The 14,117-nt window shown below is 38.5% G+C and overlaps 1 protein-coding gene across 2 annotated transcripts in view; it reads left to right on the forward strand.

Annotated features, from left to right (window-relative positions):
- PLD1 (phospholipase D1) overlaps positions 1 to 14,117 on the forward strand; it is a gene marked incomplete at its 5' end in the record, with an annotated part of 110,745 nt that overhangs the window by 22,044 nt on the left and 74,584 nt on the right. For both annotated transcript variants that reach the window (XM_079705601.1, XM_079705602.1), the window contains 3 exons: positions 909 to 1,058; positions 1,765 to 1,848; positions 11,963 to 12,044. In XM_079705601.1, the coding sequence (XP_079561727.1) occupies positions 909 to 1,058; positions 1,765 to 1,848; positions 11,963 to 12,044 (316 nt within the window). The remainder of the gene's footprint in view (positions 1 to 908; positions 1,059 to 1,764; positions 1,849 to 11,962; positions 12,045 to 14,117) is intronic.

Raw genomic sequence — 14,117 nt, forward strand, 5'->3', positions numbered from 1 at the left:
ACCTCTTGGTGGTAGTCACCAATTCTGACATTTGTCATGTAATAACTTTTTATGATCTCCTACTCTGAATTTTTTTTCAGCACTTATAAATCTGTAACCATTTAGGATAGTTTAGTCATTGGCAGTAGAAAAATCCAGTGCAATCTGGGTTACATCAGAAGTAACTAATAAGCCACGTTAACCATGGCTGATTCCAAGCTTCTAGCTATGTCATTGAGATGTATTTTCCTGGTCTTTCTCAGCTCTGTCTCCTGAGATCTGCTCCATCCTCAGGCTGGTCCCCTGGTGGTAGCAAGATGGCTGCCTCTTACACTCAAACCAAGTTCAGTGGAAGGGAAAGAGTCTCTTCCTGGTATTTCTGAGCAAGTCCTTGCATTTATTCTCACTTGTTGGGTGGAATTGGCTAATGTCCTCATCCCTGAACCAATCTTTGAGATCAGGGGCTGGAAGATGCCATTTTGTTGGCTTTGGTGGATGCAGAGTAGGGAAGGGAGGCTGAGGGAATGGACACCAGGCAGTCCCAAGGGAAATGTCCTCCACAGGAGCCAACAACTCTCTAACACTTCGATGTAGGACCTCACCTTATGTCTCTTCCATTGTCCACCTCACAGTCTAGCACAGAGAGCTCGAGGCCTGTAATAAGTGCCTTTACACAAGTTTGCATAAGTGAATGAAGGAATAAGTAACCTGAAGGTTTGTTTTCGCTATGTTGAATATAGTTTTAAATCCTGCCAAAAACGTTTGAAAAATCTACTTTTCTGATATAGGTAAGGTGCTCTTTGCCTAAAATTTTCCACTTATGTTTGCTGCAGTAACAAAACAAAATGGGACATGTTTAATTCTTAAATTGTTTAAAGAGAAAGAACACAGAGTGACCATTCTTTTCCACATTTTGCTTTTCTTTGAAGGACACTGATTTTAAAATGCAACAGCTATAGACATGCTCGGTGGTGGGGAGGGGCTATAGAAGAATTCATCCATAAACATGGCCCCAACTTTCTGAAAGATCATCGATTTGGGTCTTATGCTGCTATCCAAGAGAACACTTTAGCTAAATGGTAAGATCTTTTTGCTCTAAGACTATCACAGTAGTCATAGCATTTAATATTGTAGTGGCCTAAATTCACCTAGAATCAATTTTTGAAGCTGTGAAAAGATATTATGCATTATACTTAACAAGGGTCTTTCTTTATAGGACTACCTGAGCAGCACTTAGTTTTCCACTTTTTGTTTTTATGATTTTTTACAGAGAGCTTTAGATAGCTAGCTTTAGATTTTGAAGTTTGATTTTAAAAGTTAACTTCATACATTTTCTTAATGATGCAAATGGAAAGTTTATTTAAGTCATTAGCCATAATTTAAGAAAGAGAATTTACTTGCCAGGTATTTCTTTTAAATGAAATCCTGCTTAGCATGCTTTTCTACCCATGGATTAGAAACTGGTCTGCTTTCAGTCTCAGAAGAACAACTGTGTGTGAGTTCAACAGGATGGGAGAATTCATCTGACCCCATACGATGATGAGACCAATCAATTTGTTATTCTCTCGGCAGAAAAGAATCAGGTTGCCTACTTCTGTCTATTTACTGTACTTCCTACATAGCAGACAGAAGGTGTTGTTTTCAATCCTTGTTTCCAGTTATACAAATTAAACTGGTGGTTTTGTAGAAACTCTAGGCAGTGGCTTCCATCTTCTCTTTTGCCATACGATAGATTCCTTTTTGTTTGTTTTGTTAAAAAAATGAAACAGAAAACTTGTCTTTCAGGTATGTTAATGCCAAAGGATATTTTGAAGATGTGGCGAATGCAATGGAAGAGGCAAAAGAAGAGATTTTTATCACAGATTGGTGGTTAGTATTCGTCCCTGGGGAGTTTGTTTGGAGGTCTCTATGTTTAGGAATATAGAACAGTGTTGTGCTGTTGTAGAATTGTACATTAGGAAAGACAGCAGTACTCACAGATGGTTTGGCCAAAGTCTCAACTAATTAATTGTAGTAGCCTCCACTAAAAGGTCTTTTCAAAAAACCTGGCACCCATGTATATTCTTAAAATATTTAGTTTGAACAGTTTTGTTTTTATCTTTCCATTTGGAAGCAGATAACCAGTATTCATTTTAGTAAAGATTATTATGCAATGCAAATATAGGTGTAGAGGTAATGGAAAATAATCTTCCCTGGGTATCTTTCCTCATCTTGTTATGTCTGTCATGAAGTCCAATGAATATGCTTCCTCTGAATTGTCCCTTTGAAATTAGAATATTCCCATTTGCCTGTTGCTATTAAAATATCCATTGTAATGGTTAGCTTTTTTGGAGATGCATCAGGTTTCAGCTTTCTAATCCCCTTTAAAATCATCCATGAGAGTTATTATGTTTATTAAAGCCACTGAAAGTCTTGTACCTAAAACTCATTTAGCTCTTGGGAAATTTTCCTCCTGGAGTGGGTGTAGGCTTTGTAGTCTGACTTTAGTTCCAATTATCCATCTGCCTGGAGAGTTAAAACCCATTGCAGATGCTAACATTTGCTACAATGGAAATGAAAATGTCTTAAATATGTTTTCCTTCTAAGAACTTAGTTGCTTGAAATGCCCCCTGTTTTTCCCTCTCCTGTTTCCTTCCAAATGCTCTCTTGTACCGAACTATGAAAATATCGTCATAATTCATTTCCTCCTAATTCTAGGTTTTGCAGGGAGGGGAGAGTAATTAGGAATGTGAACGCATCTTCTTCTACTGTTTTGCCTCAGTGATGAGGAAATCTATAATTCTAGGGCATGCTTTCCCAATTGGCACTATTGACCTTTGGGGCCAGATAATTCTTTATTATGGGGGTGTTGTTCTGTGCGTTGTGGGATGTTTAGAACCATTATCCCTGGCTTTTTTTTTTTTTTTTTTTTTTTTTTTTTTGCGTTATGTGGGCCTCTCACTGTTGTGGCCTCTCCCGTTGCGGAGCACAGGCTCCGGACGCACAGGCCCAGCGGCCATGGCTCACGGGCCCAGCCGCTCCGCGGCATGTGGGATCCTCCCAGACCGGGGCACGAACCCGCGTCCCCTGCATCGGCAGGCGGACTCTCAACCACTGCGCCACCAGGGAAACCCTATCCCTGGCTTTTATCCACTAGATGCCAGTAGCAAGCTCCCAGTTGTGATAACCAAAATGTCTTCAGCTGTCATCACATGTCCCCTGGCAGGGCACAGTCCCTCTTGGTTGAGAACGATTGATCTAGATTCAATAGATAGGGTGTGTGATAGTCAGCGTGTCTGAGAACCTGCTTATTCTCATGTTTATGGAGGACCTTAATCTTGGCCTTTATATTCTTGCCAAATTTTGTCTCTTCTGTCAGTTACCAGGAATAAAAGAAAGTTTCGTACTTAGAAGCTCCCTCTTTGGTTGAATACTTTCTAAACACTTAGGAGAGTAGATTCAAGCTTAATGTATTAGGTATGGTCCTTTAAAAAGTATTTCTGAAAGTTTGACAGGGACATGAAAGAGACTGAAAATAGCATTTCCACTGAGCCCATATTTTCATGTTTTACACAAGCAACTAATATACATTTTGAACGTTCTGAACACTAAAATAAAGACTCATTTAAACATCTAAAGAGATGGAACCTTGAATGTTTTTTCTTCTACTGTCAGCAAGAAAATAAATCAGGAGGTTATTGCTTTTTCATGACTGCACTAGGATAACATCTTACTACAACACTCTCTTTGAAATAAAACCTTTGCAGGAACTTCCCTCATAACAAGGAAGAAAATACTTGTTGTGCAAGTATGTTGCAAAAGAGAGCATTCAGAAACTTTATCAAACCCTGATATATCTGGGTCTGAGAGAGTGAAAAGCATAGTGAGAAGGTGCACATGACCTTTAGAAGTTTCCAATCTAATTCAAGAGACATCATATACATGAGTGAAAACTGTGTTCATCTGTTTCTAAAACAATTAGTATGCAAGCAAAGGCAGGTTTAGTGAAATGAGAAGCAACCTGGGACCTAGAAGCTCTTAGTTTCTTTATTTGTTAATGCATTTAACCATCCATCTTTTCATTTGTTAATTTATTCACTCATTCATTCCAGAGCTATTTAGTGAGCAGCCTCTATGATGGGTACTGAACGAGGCCATGTGTACAGAAAGATGAAAGAGAAGCAGCCCCTACCCTGCAACAATAGAGTCAGGGAGTCATGGGTAGAACAATGGATTAGGGCAGTGACTGAGCCTGCAGGAGCTGTGGAAGCTTCAACGGACAGAACGCTGGCCTGAGTCCTGGGTGATGGAGCTGTCCAGTTGAAGGCAGTGAATGTTTTTGACAGAGGGATAACCAGGACCAAGGCATAGAGGGGTGAGAGAGCACAGCAATTTTGGAGGAAGGTAGAGGTCGTAAACAGCTTAAGCATAGCATTCTTTGGGATGGTGGGTGGAGATAGCATTCAAAAGACGGGTTAGGGCCAAATTGTGAAGGGCCCTTCATGAGCTGCTAAAGAGTTTGCATCCTTTGAGCACTGGAGTCCTCTGAACTCCAGTGCAGTCCCTTGAACACTGGGAATCAGTCAACATTTTTAAGCATGGGAATTTTAATCAAATTTGTTTTCTAAAAGGGACCATTTTGGTTATAGTGTAGAAGATGAATTGAACAGTGGTTATAGAGACCATCTAGCGAGTTATTGTTGCGGTCCAGGCGAGGAATGGTGAGAGTCTCTGCTCAGACCACCTTAGGGGCCTTACTATTACTAACTTGGGGCAAGTCATATTCACCTTTATAAGGGGTCATTTCTAAGGCATAGTTGAATAACATTAACAGTAAGTAGCCACTATTTGTTGAATTCTTACTAAACGCCAGGGACTGTGTTATAGATGAGAAAAGTGAGGCTCAGTGGGGCTGATTAGGAAACTGCCTGTAGCAACACAGTCTGTACGTGCTGGTGCTGACTTGGATCCAGTGTGTCTGCTCTAGTGCCCACGTGTCATGGAGCTGCCTCTCCCAGGAGCCGACTGCACCGCATGGTGTGCAAGATCCCTTTTAGCTATGACATTTTTTAAGTGCAGATTGGATTTTTTTAAGGCGCTGGATAAAGTAATAATCAGATTTGGGTAGATTTAGTCAGAAGAAATTTTCTGAAGAGGTAAATTCTAAGGTAGGCTGTCAGGTTAGAAGAGAGAATGATTCGTTAAACAGCCCAGACTATCTGAAAATTAAGGTGAAGAGTAAATCCTAGCTATAAGTTGAAGGTATCAAAAGAGGTAGTTTCTGTGTAAAGATTAGTGAGCATTCCTCACTTGTTTATCTGTATCTACCAGGAGAACATATATGTCTTTTCTGTGCTTGCTGCTACTTCACGTCACCTGTGAACTACCCAGTGTTCACTGGAGTGAGTCCTAGAATGAGGATGGGTGCCAAGATGTGGCTTCCAGTCCATTGCTTTAACTTAGGACAGATGTATAAAGCGTGGCTTAGATCAGCTTTCCTCTGGATGATGGTGATTCTCATTCCCACTGGTCAGCAGGGATGTTTGGAGCATGTGTGTTGAGTCTGCCTAGATTGGTTCTCTGCCTGGCATGTCAGTGGTGAGGGTGCAGGTGGGGTCTGCCACAGTGTCTGTACTGAGTCCGTGCATTAAACAGGCCAGAGACAGACTGGATTAGTAAAACTGTAGAAAAAGAAGAAAAACAATAAACAAAGATATTTAAAGGGGGAGTTTATCAGAGGAAGGGGAACAGAAACAAGGTCTCCTTTGAGCTGGAGACAAAGGCTCTAAAGTAAAAAACAAACTCAGCATTTCATTTGGACTGGCTCACAAGCTAAGACTATTCTAAGTAGGAGACACATTTAAGTTGATTTTAATGTTATGTTTTTCAAATGGTGGGTTGCAACTCTTTAGTAATTATTTATTAAAAGAATTGGGCTTCCCTGGTGGCGCAGTGGTTAAGAATCCTCCTGCCAGTGCAGGGGACACGGGTTCGAGCCCTGGTCTGGGAAGATCCCACATGCCACGGAGCAACTAAGCCCATGCGCCACAACTACTGAGCCTGTGCTCTAGAGCCCGTGCTCCACAACAAGAGAAGCCACCACAATGAAAAGCCCACGCAGCGCAACAAAGAGTAGCCCCCGTTTGCTGCAACTAGAGAAAGCCCGTGCTCAACAACAAAGATCCAATGCAGCCAAAAATAATAAATAAATAAAATTAATTTATTAAAAAAAAAGAATTTAGTGGATTATGTTCAGAATTTTATTTAAATAATGAAATAGGATAAGAAAAGGAAGGAAATAAGGGAAAGAAAAGTTGCAACTTAAGTGGCAGTAAGGGTTATTATTTTGTGAAATTTTTATTTCAGTAGTCAGCAGAAGACTGATTGATAGGTAGGTAGATAGATAGATAAATGAAAATATTGGGGTGGATTCATAATGTATTCCTGTGGATTATGACCCAAAATGTTCAAAAGCCTCTGACTTTCAACAGGGTTGGCAAACTTTTTCTGTAAAGGGCCAGATAGTAAATATTTTAGACTTTTCAGGTCACATACATACAGTCTCTGATGTATATTCTTCTTTGTGTGTGTGTGGGGTGTGTGTGTGTGTGTGTGTGTGTGTGTGTAATAACCCTTTAAAAATGTAACAGCCATTCTTAGCTCATGGGCCATACTAAAACAGGCAATGGACCAGATTTGGCTTATGGAGCACAGTTTGCTAAACCTTGTCTTAGAAAGTAGATTCAAGTTACTGTATTATATCAATACTAGGAGTTAAATATATGGTTAACATGAGAAACTGTCAATCTGTTTTCCAAAGTGCTTGTACTAGCAATGTATGAGAGTTTCATCCCTCCTCATCATTGCAAGCACTTGGTACTGTTAGTCTTTTTTAATGTTAGCCATTCCAAAGGGTATGTAAGTAGTCTCTCACTGTGGTTTTAATTTGCATTAGCAACGTCTTTTCATGTTAAGCATATTTTCCTGTGACTTTTGGACATTTGTTTAGCTTTTTTGGAAACATATTCAAATCTTACTTTTCTTCTTTTTTTATTGGATTGTTTTCTTATTACTAAACTGTAGAAGAACTTTATACAGTCTAGCTACAATTTGCTCCACTTCATTCTGGCCTCCATGTTTTCTGATGAGAAATTTGCAGTCATTTTGAATCATTGTTCCCCTCTTAAATAATGCATTGTTTTTCTTCTGAGTGCTTTCAACATTTTCTTCCTGTCTTTCGTTTTCAGCAGTTTGATTATGGTATTTGAATTTATCCTGTTGGGAGTTCACTGAGCTTCTTGAATCTGTAGGTTTATAGCATTCATCAAATTTGAGACATTTTCAGCCATTTTTTCTTCAAACTTTTTTCCTGCATTTCCCTCTTTCTCCTCTTTTTCTGAGTCTCTGATGACACAAATTGTGTCTTTTAGTATTGTCCCACAAGTCTCTGAGGCTCTGTTCATTTTTTTCAATCTTTTCTTTGTTATTCAAATTGGATAATTTCTCTTTATCTGTCTTTAAGTTCACTGATTCTTTCCTTTGTCACCTCTGTTCTGGTACTGAACCTATCCAGTGAGAGTTTGGTTTTTTGTAATTGTATTTTTCAGTTTGAAAATTTCTCTTTGGTTTTTATTTATATCTTTATTTCTTTGCTGAGACTTTCTGACTATCCATTCATTTTAAGAGTGTTCACCCTTACTTTTTGAAACATTTTTATAATATCTGGCAGAGAATTACATTAAATAATTCCAACATTTATGTCATTTTGGCATTGGCATTTGTTGAATGTCTTTCCTGCAAGTTGAGATTTTTCTGATTTTTTTGTATGCCAAGTAATTTTTTACTGTATTCTGGAAGTTTTGAATATTATGACTCTGGGTCTTGTTTAAATCTTATAGAGAATGTTGATATTTTTGTTTTAGCAGGAAATTGGCCCATTTGGGTTCATGCAGAATGTTGCAACCAGTCTTCTACCTGTGTGTTTTTAATGTCAGTTTTGTTTTCAAAGCCTTTACAGTGCTGTTTAGATCTGCCCCCACATGTGCTCCACCTAGTGGCCAATTTGGTCAGTGGTCTATTTCTTATTTCAGTTTTCAAATTCTTTGGCATAATATTAGGACCAAACCCATGCATGGGCAGCTTAGGAGTGAGCTAGAAATTCATAAACAACTTTATAGCATTGCTTTTCTGAGCTCCTCTCTCTCCATGGTATACCCACTCCTTATGGGTTTCCTGTGGCTTCCCTTTTTAGTCCTCTTGCTAGAAAGAGGCTTTATTTACCCTGCTCTGCCACACAATTTCTTCAATGACACTTTGTGTCCAGAGCCAAGCAATGGATATTTGTATTTTCCTCTTGGAACCACAGCTCTTCCATTGGAGAGGAAAGTTCCATTTCCTCATTTTTGATGCCTGTGGGCCCCTCCCTGCCACCACTATCACTGTCAGGAAATCCCACTCTTCCTCCTCAAGCCTGAACTAGAGGACTTCTGAGGCTCTCTCTACCAGTGCCAATGCCCATTTCCAGATTCTCCCTCCCAACTGCAAAATCAGAGGGAAAAGAATGGTAGAATCACCACTGGTTAGACAATATGTCAGACTTTTTCTTCTTTCTCAGTATTGAGTCTTCCAATTCATAAACACTGTATATCTCTCCATTTTTTAAGGTCTTATTTAAATTTTCTCATCAGTGTTTTATACTTTCCATATACAGGTCTTGCACTTATCACTAAGTAACTCATGTTTTTTTATGTTATTGTAAATGGTATTTTTAAAAATTCATGTTCTAATTGTTTACTGCCAGCATATGGAAATGCAATTGATTTTTTATATTGACCTTATTTACTGCAATCTTGCTTAGTTCACTTACTAGTGTGAATAGCTTTTTTGTAGATGCCCTAGGATTTTTCCCATAGATGATCATGTGATGTGTGAATAATGATGGTTTTCCTTCTGCCTTCCTAATCTGCATGCCTTGTATTTCTTTTTTTCTTTTTCTTTTTCTTTCTTTTTTTTCCTTGTTGCATTGGCTAGCATCATGAGTAAAATGTTGAATAGAAGTGATGAAAATGGACATCTTTCTTGTTCTCAGTCTTAGAAGTCTTTTATTATATGCTTTAGGTAAATTTTTTTTAATAGGTGCCTTTTATTACTTGGAGGAAATTCCTTCCTATTTATAACATATTGAGAGTTTTTATTCTGAATGGGTATTGAATTTTGTCAAGCCTTTTTTCTGCATGTATTGAAATGACCATTTTTTTCTTTTTTTCTGTTAATGTGCTGAATTGCATTGATTGATTTTCAACTTTTAAACCAACCTTGCATTCTTAGAAATAACCCCACTTTGTCATGATCTGTTATCCTTTTTATAAGTTGTGATGTTTTGGTAAAGATTTTTACCTCTATGATCGTAAGGAATATTGTACTTAATTTTTTCCTTTTCTTGGATTGTCTTTGTTTGGTTTTGGTGTTAGGATAATGCTAGCCTCATTGTATGATGTGGTATTTCCCCTGCCTTTGTTTCCTGAAAGAGTTTGGGTAGGATTGATATTATTTCTTCCCACTTAAATAAGAAATCTAAAAGTCAAACTCCTTTTTTCTGTTTTAATCTAGCTAGTTTGTCAATTTTATTAATCTTTTCAAAGCGCTAGGGCTTTCCTGGTGGCACAGTGGTTGAGAGTCCGCCTGCCGATGCAGGGGGCGCGGGTTCGTGCCCCGGTCCGGGAGGATCCCACGTGCCGCAGAGCGGCTGGGCCCGCGAGCCATGGCTGCTGGGCCTGCGCGTCCGGAGCCTGTGCTCCGCAATGGGAGAGGCCACAGCAGTGAGAGGCCCGCGTACCGAAAAACAAACAAACAATCAAAGAGCTATATTTTGGTTTCATTGAGTTTTGTCTACTGTTGTTCTGTTTTATATTGCACTGAGTTCCATTCTTATCTATTATTCCCATCCTTCTTCTTACTTTTTCTTAATTTATTCTTTTTTTCTATCTTCTTAAGATGGAAGCTCTGATCATTGATTTTAAGCTTTTTTTCTCATACAAACATTTACAGCTATAAAATCTTCTAAAAGGAGCATTTACTTAGAAGCACATTTCAACATCTCTGAAGTCGTAATACATCATACACTTAATAACATCTTATAGTTATAGCTGTCATTATTTTTTCTATCTTAGTGATACACACAGTAATGATGCATCTTACAGTCAATGGTGTCCTAAACTCAATGAAATGTAGTATTACACAGTTCTTTTGAATTTTGCTTAGCTAATAATTACTTAGTTAAAGATCTTGACATAATGATGCTTGTGGGTCATAGCTATTCTCTCCTTGCCTTTGTTTATACTTTCAGTTTTTAAAGCATGACTATTTTTATCTTTTCATGTAGTATCCTCAAAATCCAGGTCTCCTTGAGAGCCTGCTTAAGATCCTCCAAAGCATCTAATAGAATACTCTGCATACAGGGTACACAATGCTTTCAGATTTAAAAAAAAAAGATGATAAAGACTTAATTGCAGAGTATAGACCTGAAAATGGCCCCAAAACTGAAGCCCTCCGAGCCCATAATTAATGTGTACATCAGAAATTGCAAGTGTATATATGTTGTTGGGTATGTCCTACTTTCAGTGAACTAGCAGTGCCAAATGACACACTTTTCTATTTAAAACAGATCTGTTTTTAATTCATCTTAGGTCTTTTCCTATCAGTTGCTGCATTTTTTTTGTTTGAGTTGTTTCCTATTCTAAACTAAATATGTTAATATTTATACTGTACACACCTTTCTATTTGTCTGTTTTCTTATTTATCTTACCCAATATGAGTTTCTTTAGATACCTTTTTCCTCTGGGTTTTTATTTTCTTTAACTGAATGAAACAGAGTGTAAAATTATTTCTTTTAATCTCTTTAGCTCCTTAAAGCCCTATTGTTTTCACATGCTTAGAAGACTCCCTGGCTAAGACAGTATTCCACCCTAGTATTCTGTAAGGCTTTGATCCTTACACAGTCTACCCCACTCCTCCAGGTCTAGCATTTCAGTGGATGAAATTTTCTTTATTGTTTTTGTTTGTTTGTTTGTCTTTCCCATTATAGAGGAGGTACACTACTTACCAGTTTAACTCAGGCAATAATTTTGAACACACCCCCAAGGGAAAAAGTGACGTCTGTACTGTGCTGCTTGTGGCACTACTAAGGAGAAGACCCCAGGGGTCCATTCTCACACTGGGAAAAGTTCATCTATCAGCAAGCCTGCCTTCTTCCCTGCTCAGAAAGCCCCAGGTTCCCATGGACACCGCTTGGTATAGGAAGTTAGTGTTCATGTTTATCTATTAGAACACTTTTGGTCTAGGTTGCTAGAATGCTCAACTAAAGGTGACTTAAACAATGAGGATTTGTCTCATTGAATGAGAAATCTAAAGTTAGGCAGTACTAAAGTTGGTGGAGTAATCCAGTGATTTCAGGGTTCTGGCTTTGCCCTTAAATTTCCATTTGGCGGCACCTCTCTAAGCATCACACCCCCATACAACATCCATCCTAGAGCTGCTTTTCATGGGGGTTTTTTTGTGTATGCGTGTGTCTCTTCCTTTCATCAGAGAAACAGCTTTTCCATTAACCCCTCGTGTACCTCCTCATATATCTCATTGTACAGGATTGTGTTATTTTGTGCTGGAGCTGCACAGGAGTCTGGGAAAGCAATTATTTAGAATATTCACATTCAGTCATAGCAGGTGGGCTCTGACAGCAAGGAAGGAGAAGGTGGACAGTCAATAGTATCTGTAAGTGTGCCTATGTATGATGTGTGAGTAAGATAGAGAAATTGAAATTGACTTTTTTGGGGTAAAGGCTGCTGTTCCCATATGAAGTTGTACGTGGACTCATAATGGAACTTTGAATGACCTGCCACAGTGGAGGATGGTGATGGCATTTGAGCTAAAATTGCCTCTGCTTCCTATGACACAATCAGAACTTTATATTTTGTTTTAGTTTCTTGAAATCTTGATTTCATGATTTCAGGTTGAGTCCAGAAATCTTCCTGAAACGGCCGGTGGTTGAAGGAAATCGTTGGAGGTTGGACTGCATTCTTAAGCGAAAAGCAGTATGTACTTTCCTAACAAATGCTGATATAATTTTTCAAAAGTTTATTGCCTCTGAAATGCTTTTTTCCCCAAAGCCCTTCATATACACTTATAACTTTTTTCTTTAGAGCTTGACAAAAAGTAGAATACTTAACTGTTTTCAAGTTCATTTGGTTCTGATTTTTTTCCCATTACTTTCGAATCATAAATATTTTCACCTAATACACAGCATGGATTATATTACCAACTCTAATTTTTTGTTTTTTAATCAGTTGTAGGCAGCTGATTTGTTAGGCAAAAAATTGTAATAAAATTTCATCATTGAGTAATAAATGATGAAATGAAACATAGAATTTTATTTATTTATTTTTCATTATTTTGTCACTTGAGAAAAAATTCAAAGTCATCTGAGAATGATTTCAGTCAGTTGGGGTCAAGCTGATGTTGAAGCATGTCCAATGGAAGGACATAAAGAATTGGTGGTTCCAGTTTGGAGACAGTTCATGGTAATAGTGTGAAATAGTGTGACCCTGTAGATCCTGGGTGAGCATTGAGTGTGCTTTTTTTGTTATAAAAAGTAAACAACTGAAGCAGTATAGGCTCACCAATGACTACTTTGCATTCATATTTCTAATGAAATTTTTTATGTGGTTGGCCCTCAACCGAGTTAAATTAAGTTGAATTAGAATAGTTGAATTAAGTTCAATTTATTATTAATCATGTCCAAATTAGGGAGTGCTAGTAGCCTTTTTACCATTATTTGAAACTGTCTTAATTTTTAGAATTCTGTCATTAAACGTTCTAGCATATTTGTAGGTACTAAGTAATGGGGGTTAGTATCAATATTTTCTATTTCTCACAGCCATCGCTTATTTCTTTTTTTCCATCCTCTACATTCCACTACCCCTTTCCCACTCACCTTTCCCCCTTCTTTGAATGTCTTTTCCCCATGCCTTTAGTTTAGGATATCTGGGGATAGTATAGGCAGACCTCACTGTTCATATTAAAGGCAAAAGAAGTTGATTGTCTTTATTTCAGACACATGTTCTGCCAAACAGCATCATTTTCAAGGCTAGTCTAATCTGTCGTCTGAACAGACTTCCATTCACAAAATTGGAAATTCTGGTCTTGAAAAGCATTATTTGCATATTCATTAAATAATCCATCATATAGTTACTGTGTCTTCTCTGAGCCTGGTACTACACTAATTACTAAGGATGCCATGTGTGTGAATAGGATTCCATCCCTGCCCGTGGAGGGCTTGCTGAAGAATTCATGTCCTGGGCTTAGTCTTAGCCTTACCAAACATCTTTCTACATATTGAATGGGCTATAACTTTCTCCATGTTTCTCTCTGTGAAATGGCAGCTTTCCCATTTCTCCTCTAAAAGCAAACTACAGAAACACCATTCTAATAAGTTTTTCCAGCCTTGCCTAGTGATCATCAATCATAGCAGAAAATCCTCTCCTCATAGAACTTATCCGATACTTTACTCTTTTAGGTTTCAATTAACTTGTTTTTGTTGAATGCCTCTTACATGCAGGGCACTTGGCTAATCACATGGGAATGTACAAAAATAAAAGACACAATTCTTGACCTAAAGGAGCTTAAAAATCTACACAAGAGTCAGCTGGGTACAGAGACAGTGCCAAGATTCAAAGCAGGAGGGAGAGCATTGGGTAGGTCTGATGTGGAAGCCCCTCACAACATGAGGAATTTAGGGCATTTAGTATGGGCCAGAAATTTTAAAAGAAGAGCTTTCTAGGTATAGGAAGTGTGATGAAGAAACATTCTGGATGCAGGAATTCATAAGGCCTTGTCAGTCACAGCAAGGTGACAAAGTTGATGACACCTGAGTGTTAGCATAGGTAGGATGGGGGATCAAGCTGGAAAGGCAGCTGGGATGTCGAGGCTTTGTGAGTCAAGCCAGTGGTTTGCACTTTACGGACGACAGTGGGGAGCCACTGTGGGGGGTATGATGGAAGAAGGGTGATCTGCTAAAAATGGTGTGTTGGGATGGTGAATCTGGTAGTAGGAGGAAGTGGGAAGAACCCAGAGTCAGAGAGCTACATTTTAGATCACGTGCATGTGAG

The sequence above is a fragment of the Hyperoodon ampullatus genome (genome assembly GCF_949752795.1).
Source record: "Hyperoodon ampullatus genome assembly, chromosome: 5".
NCBI classification, from domain to species: Eukaryota; Metazoa; Chordata; class Mammalia; order Artiodactyla; family Ziphiidae; genus Hyperoodon; species Hyperoodon ampullatus.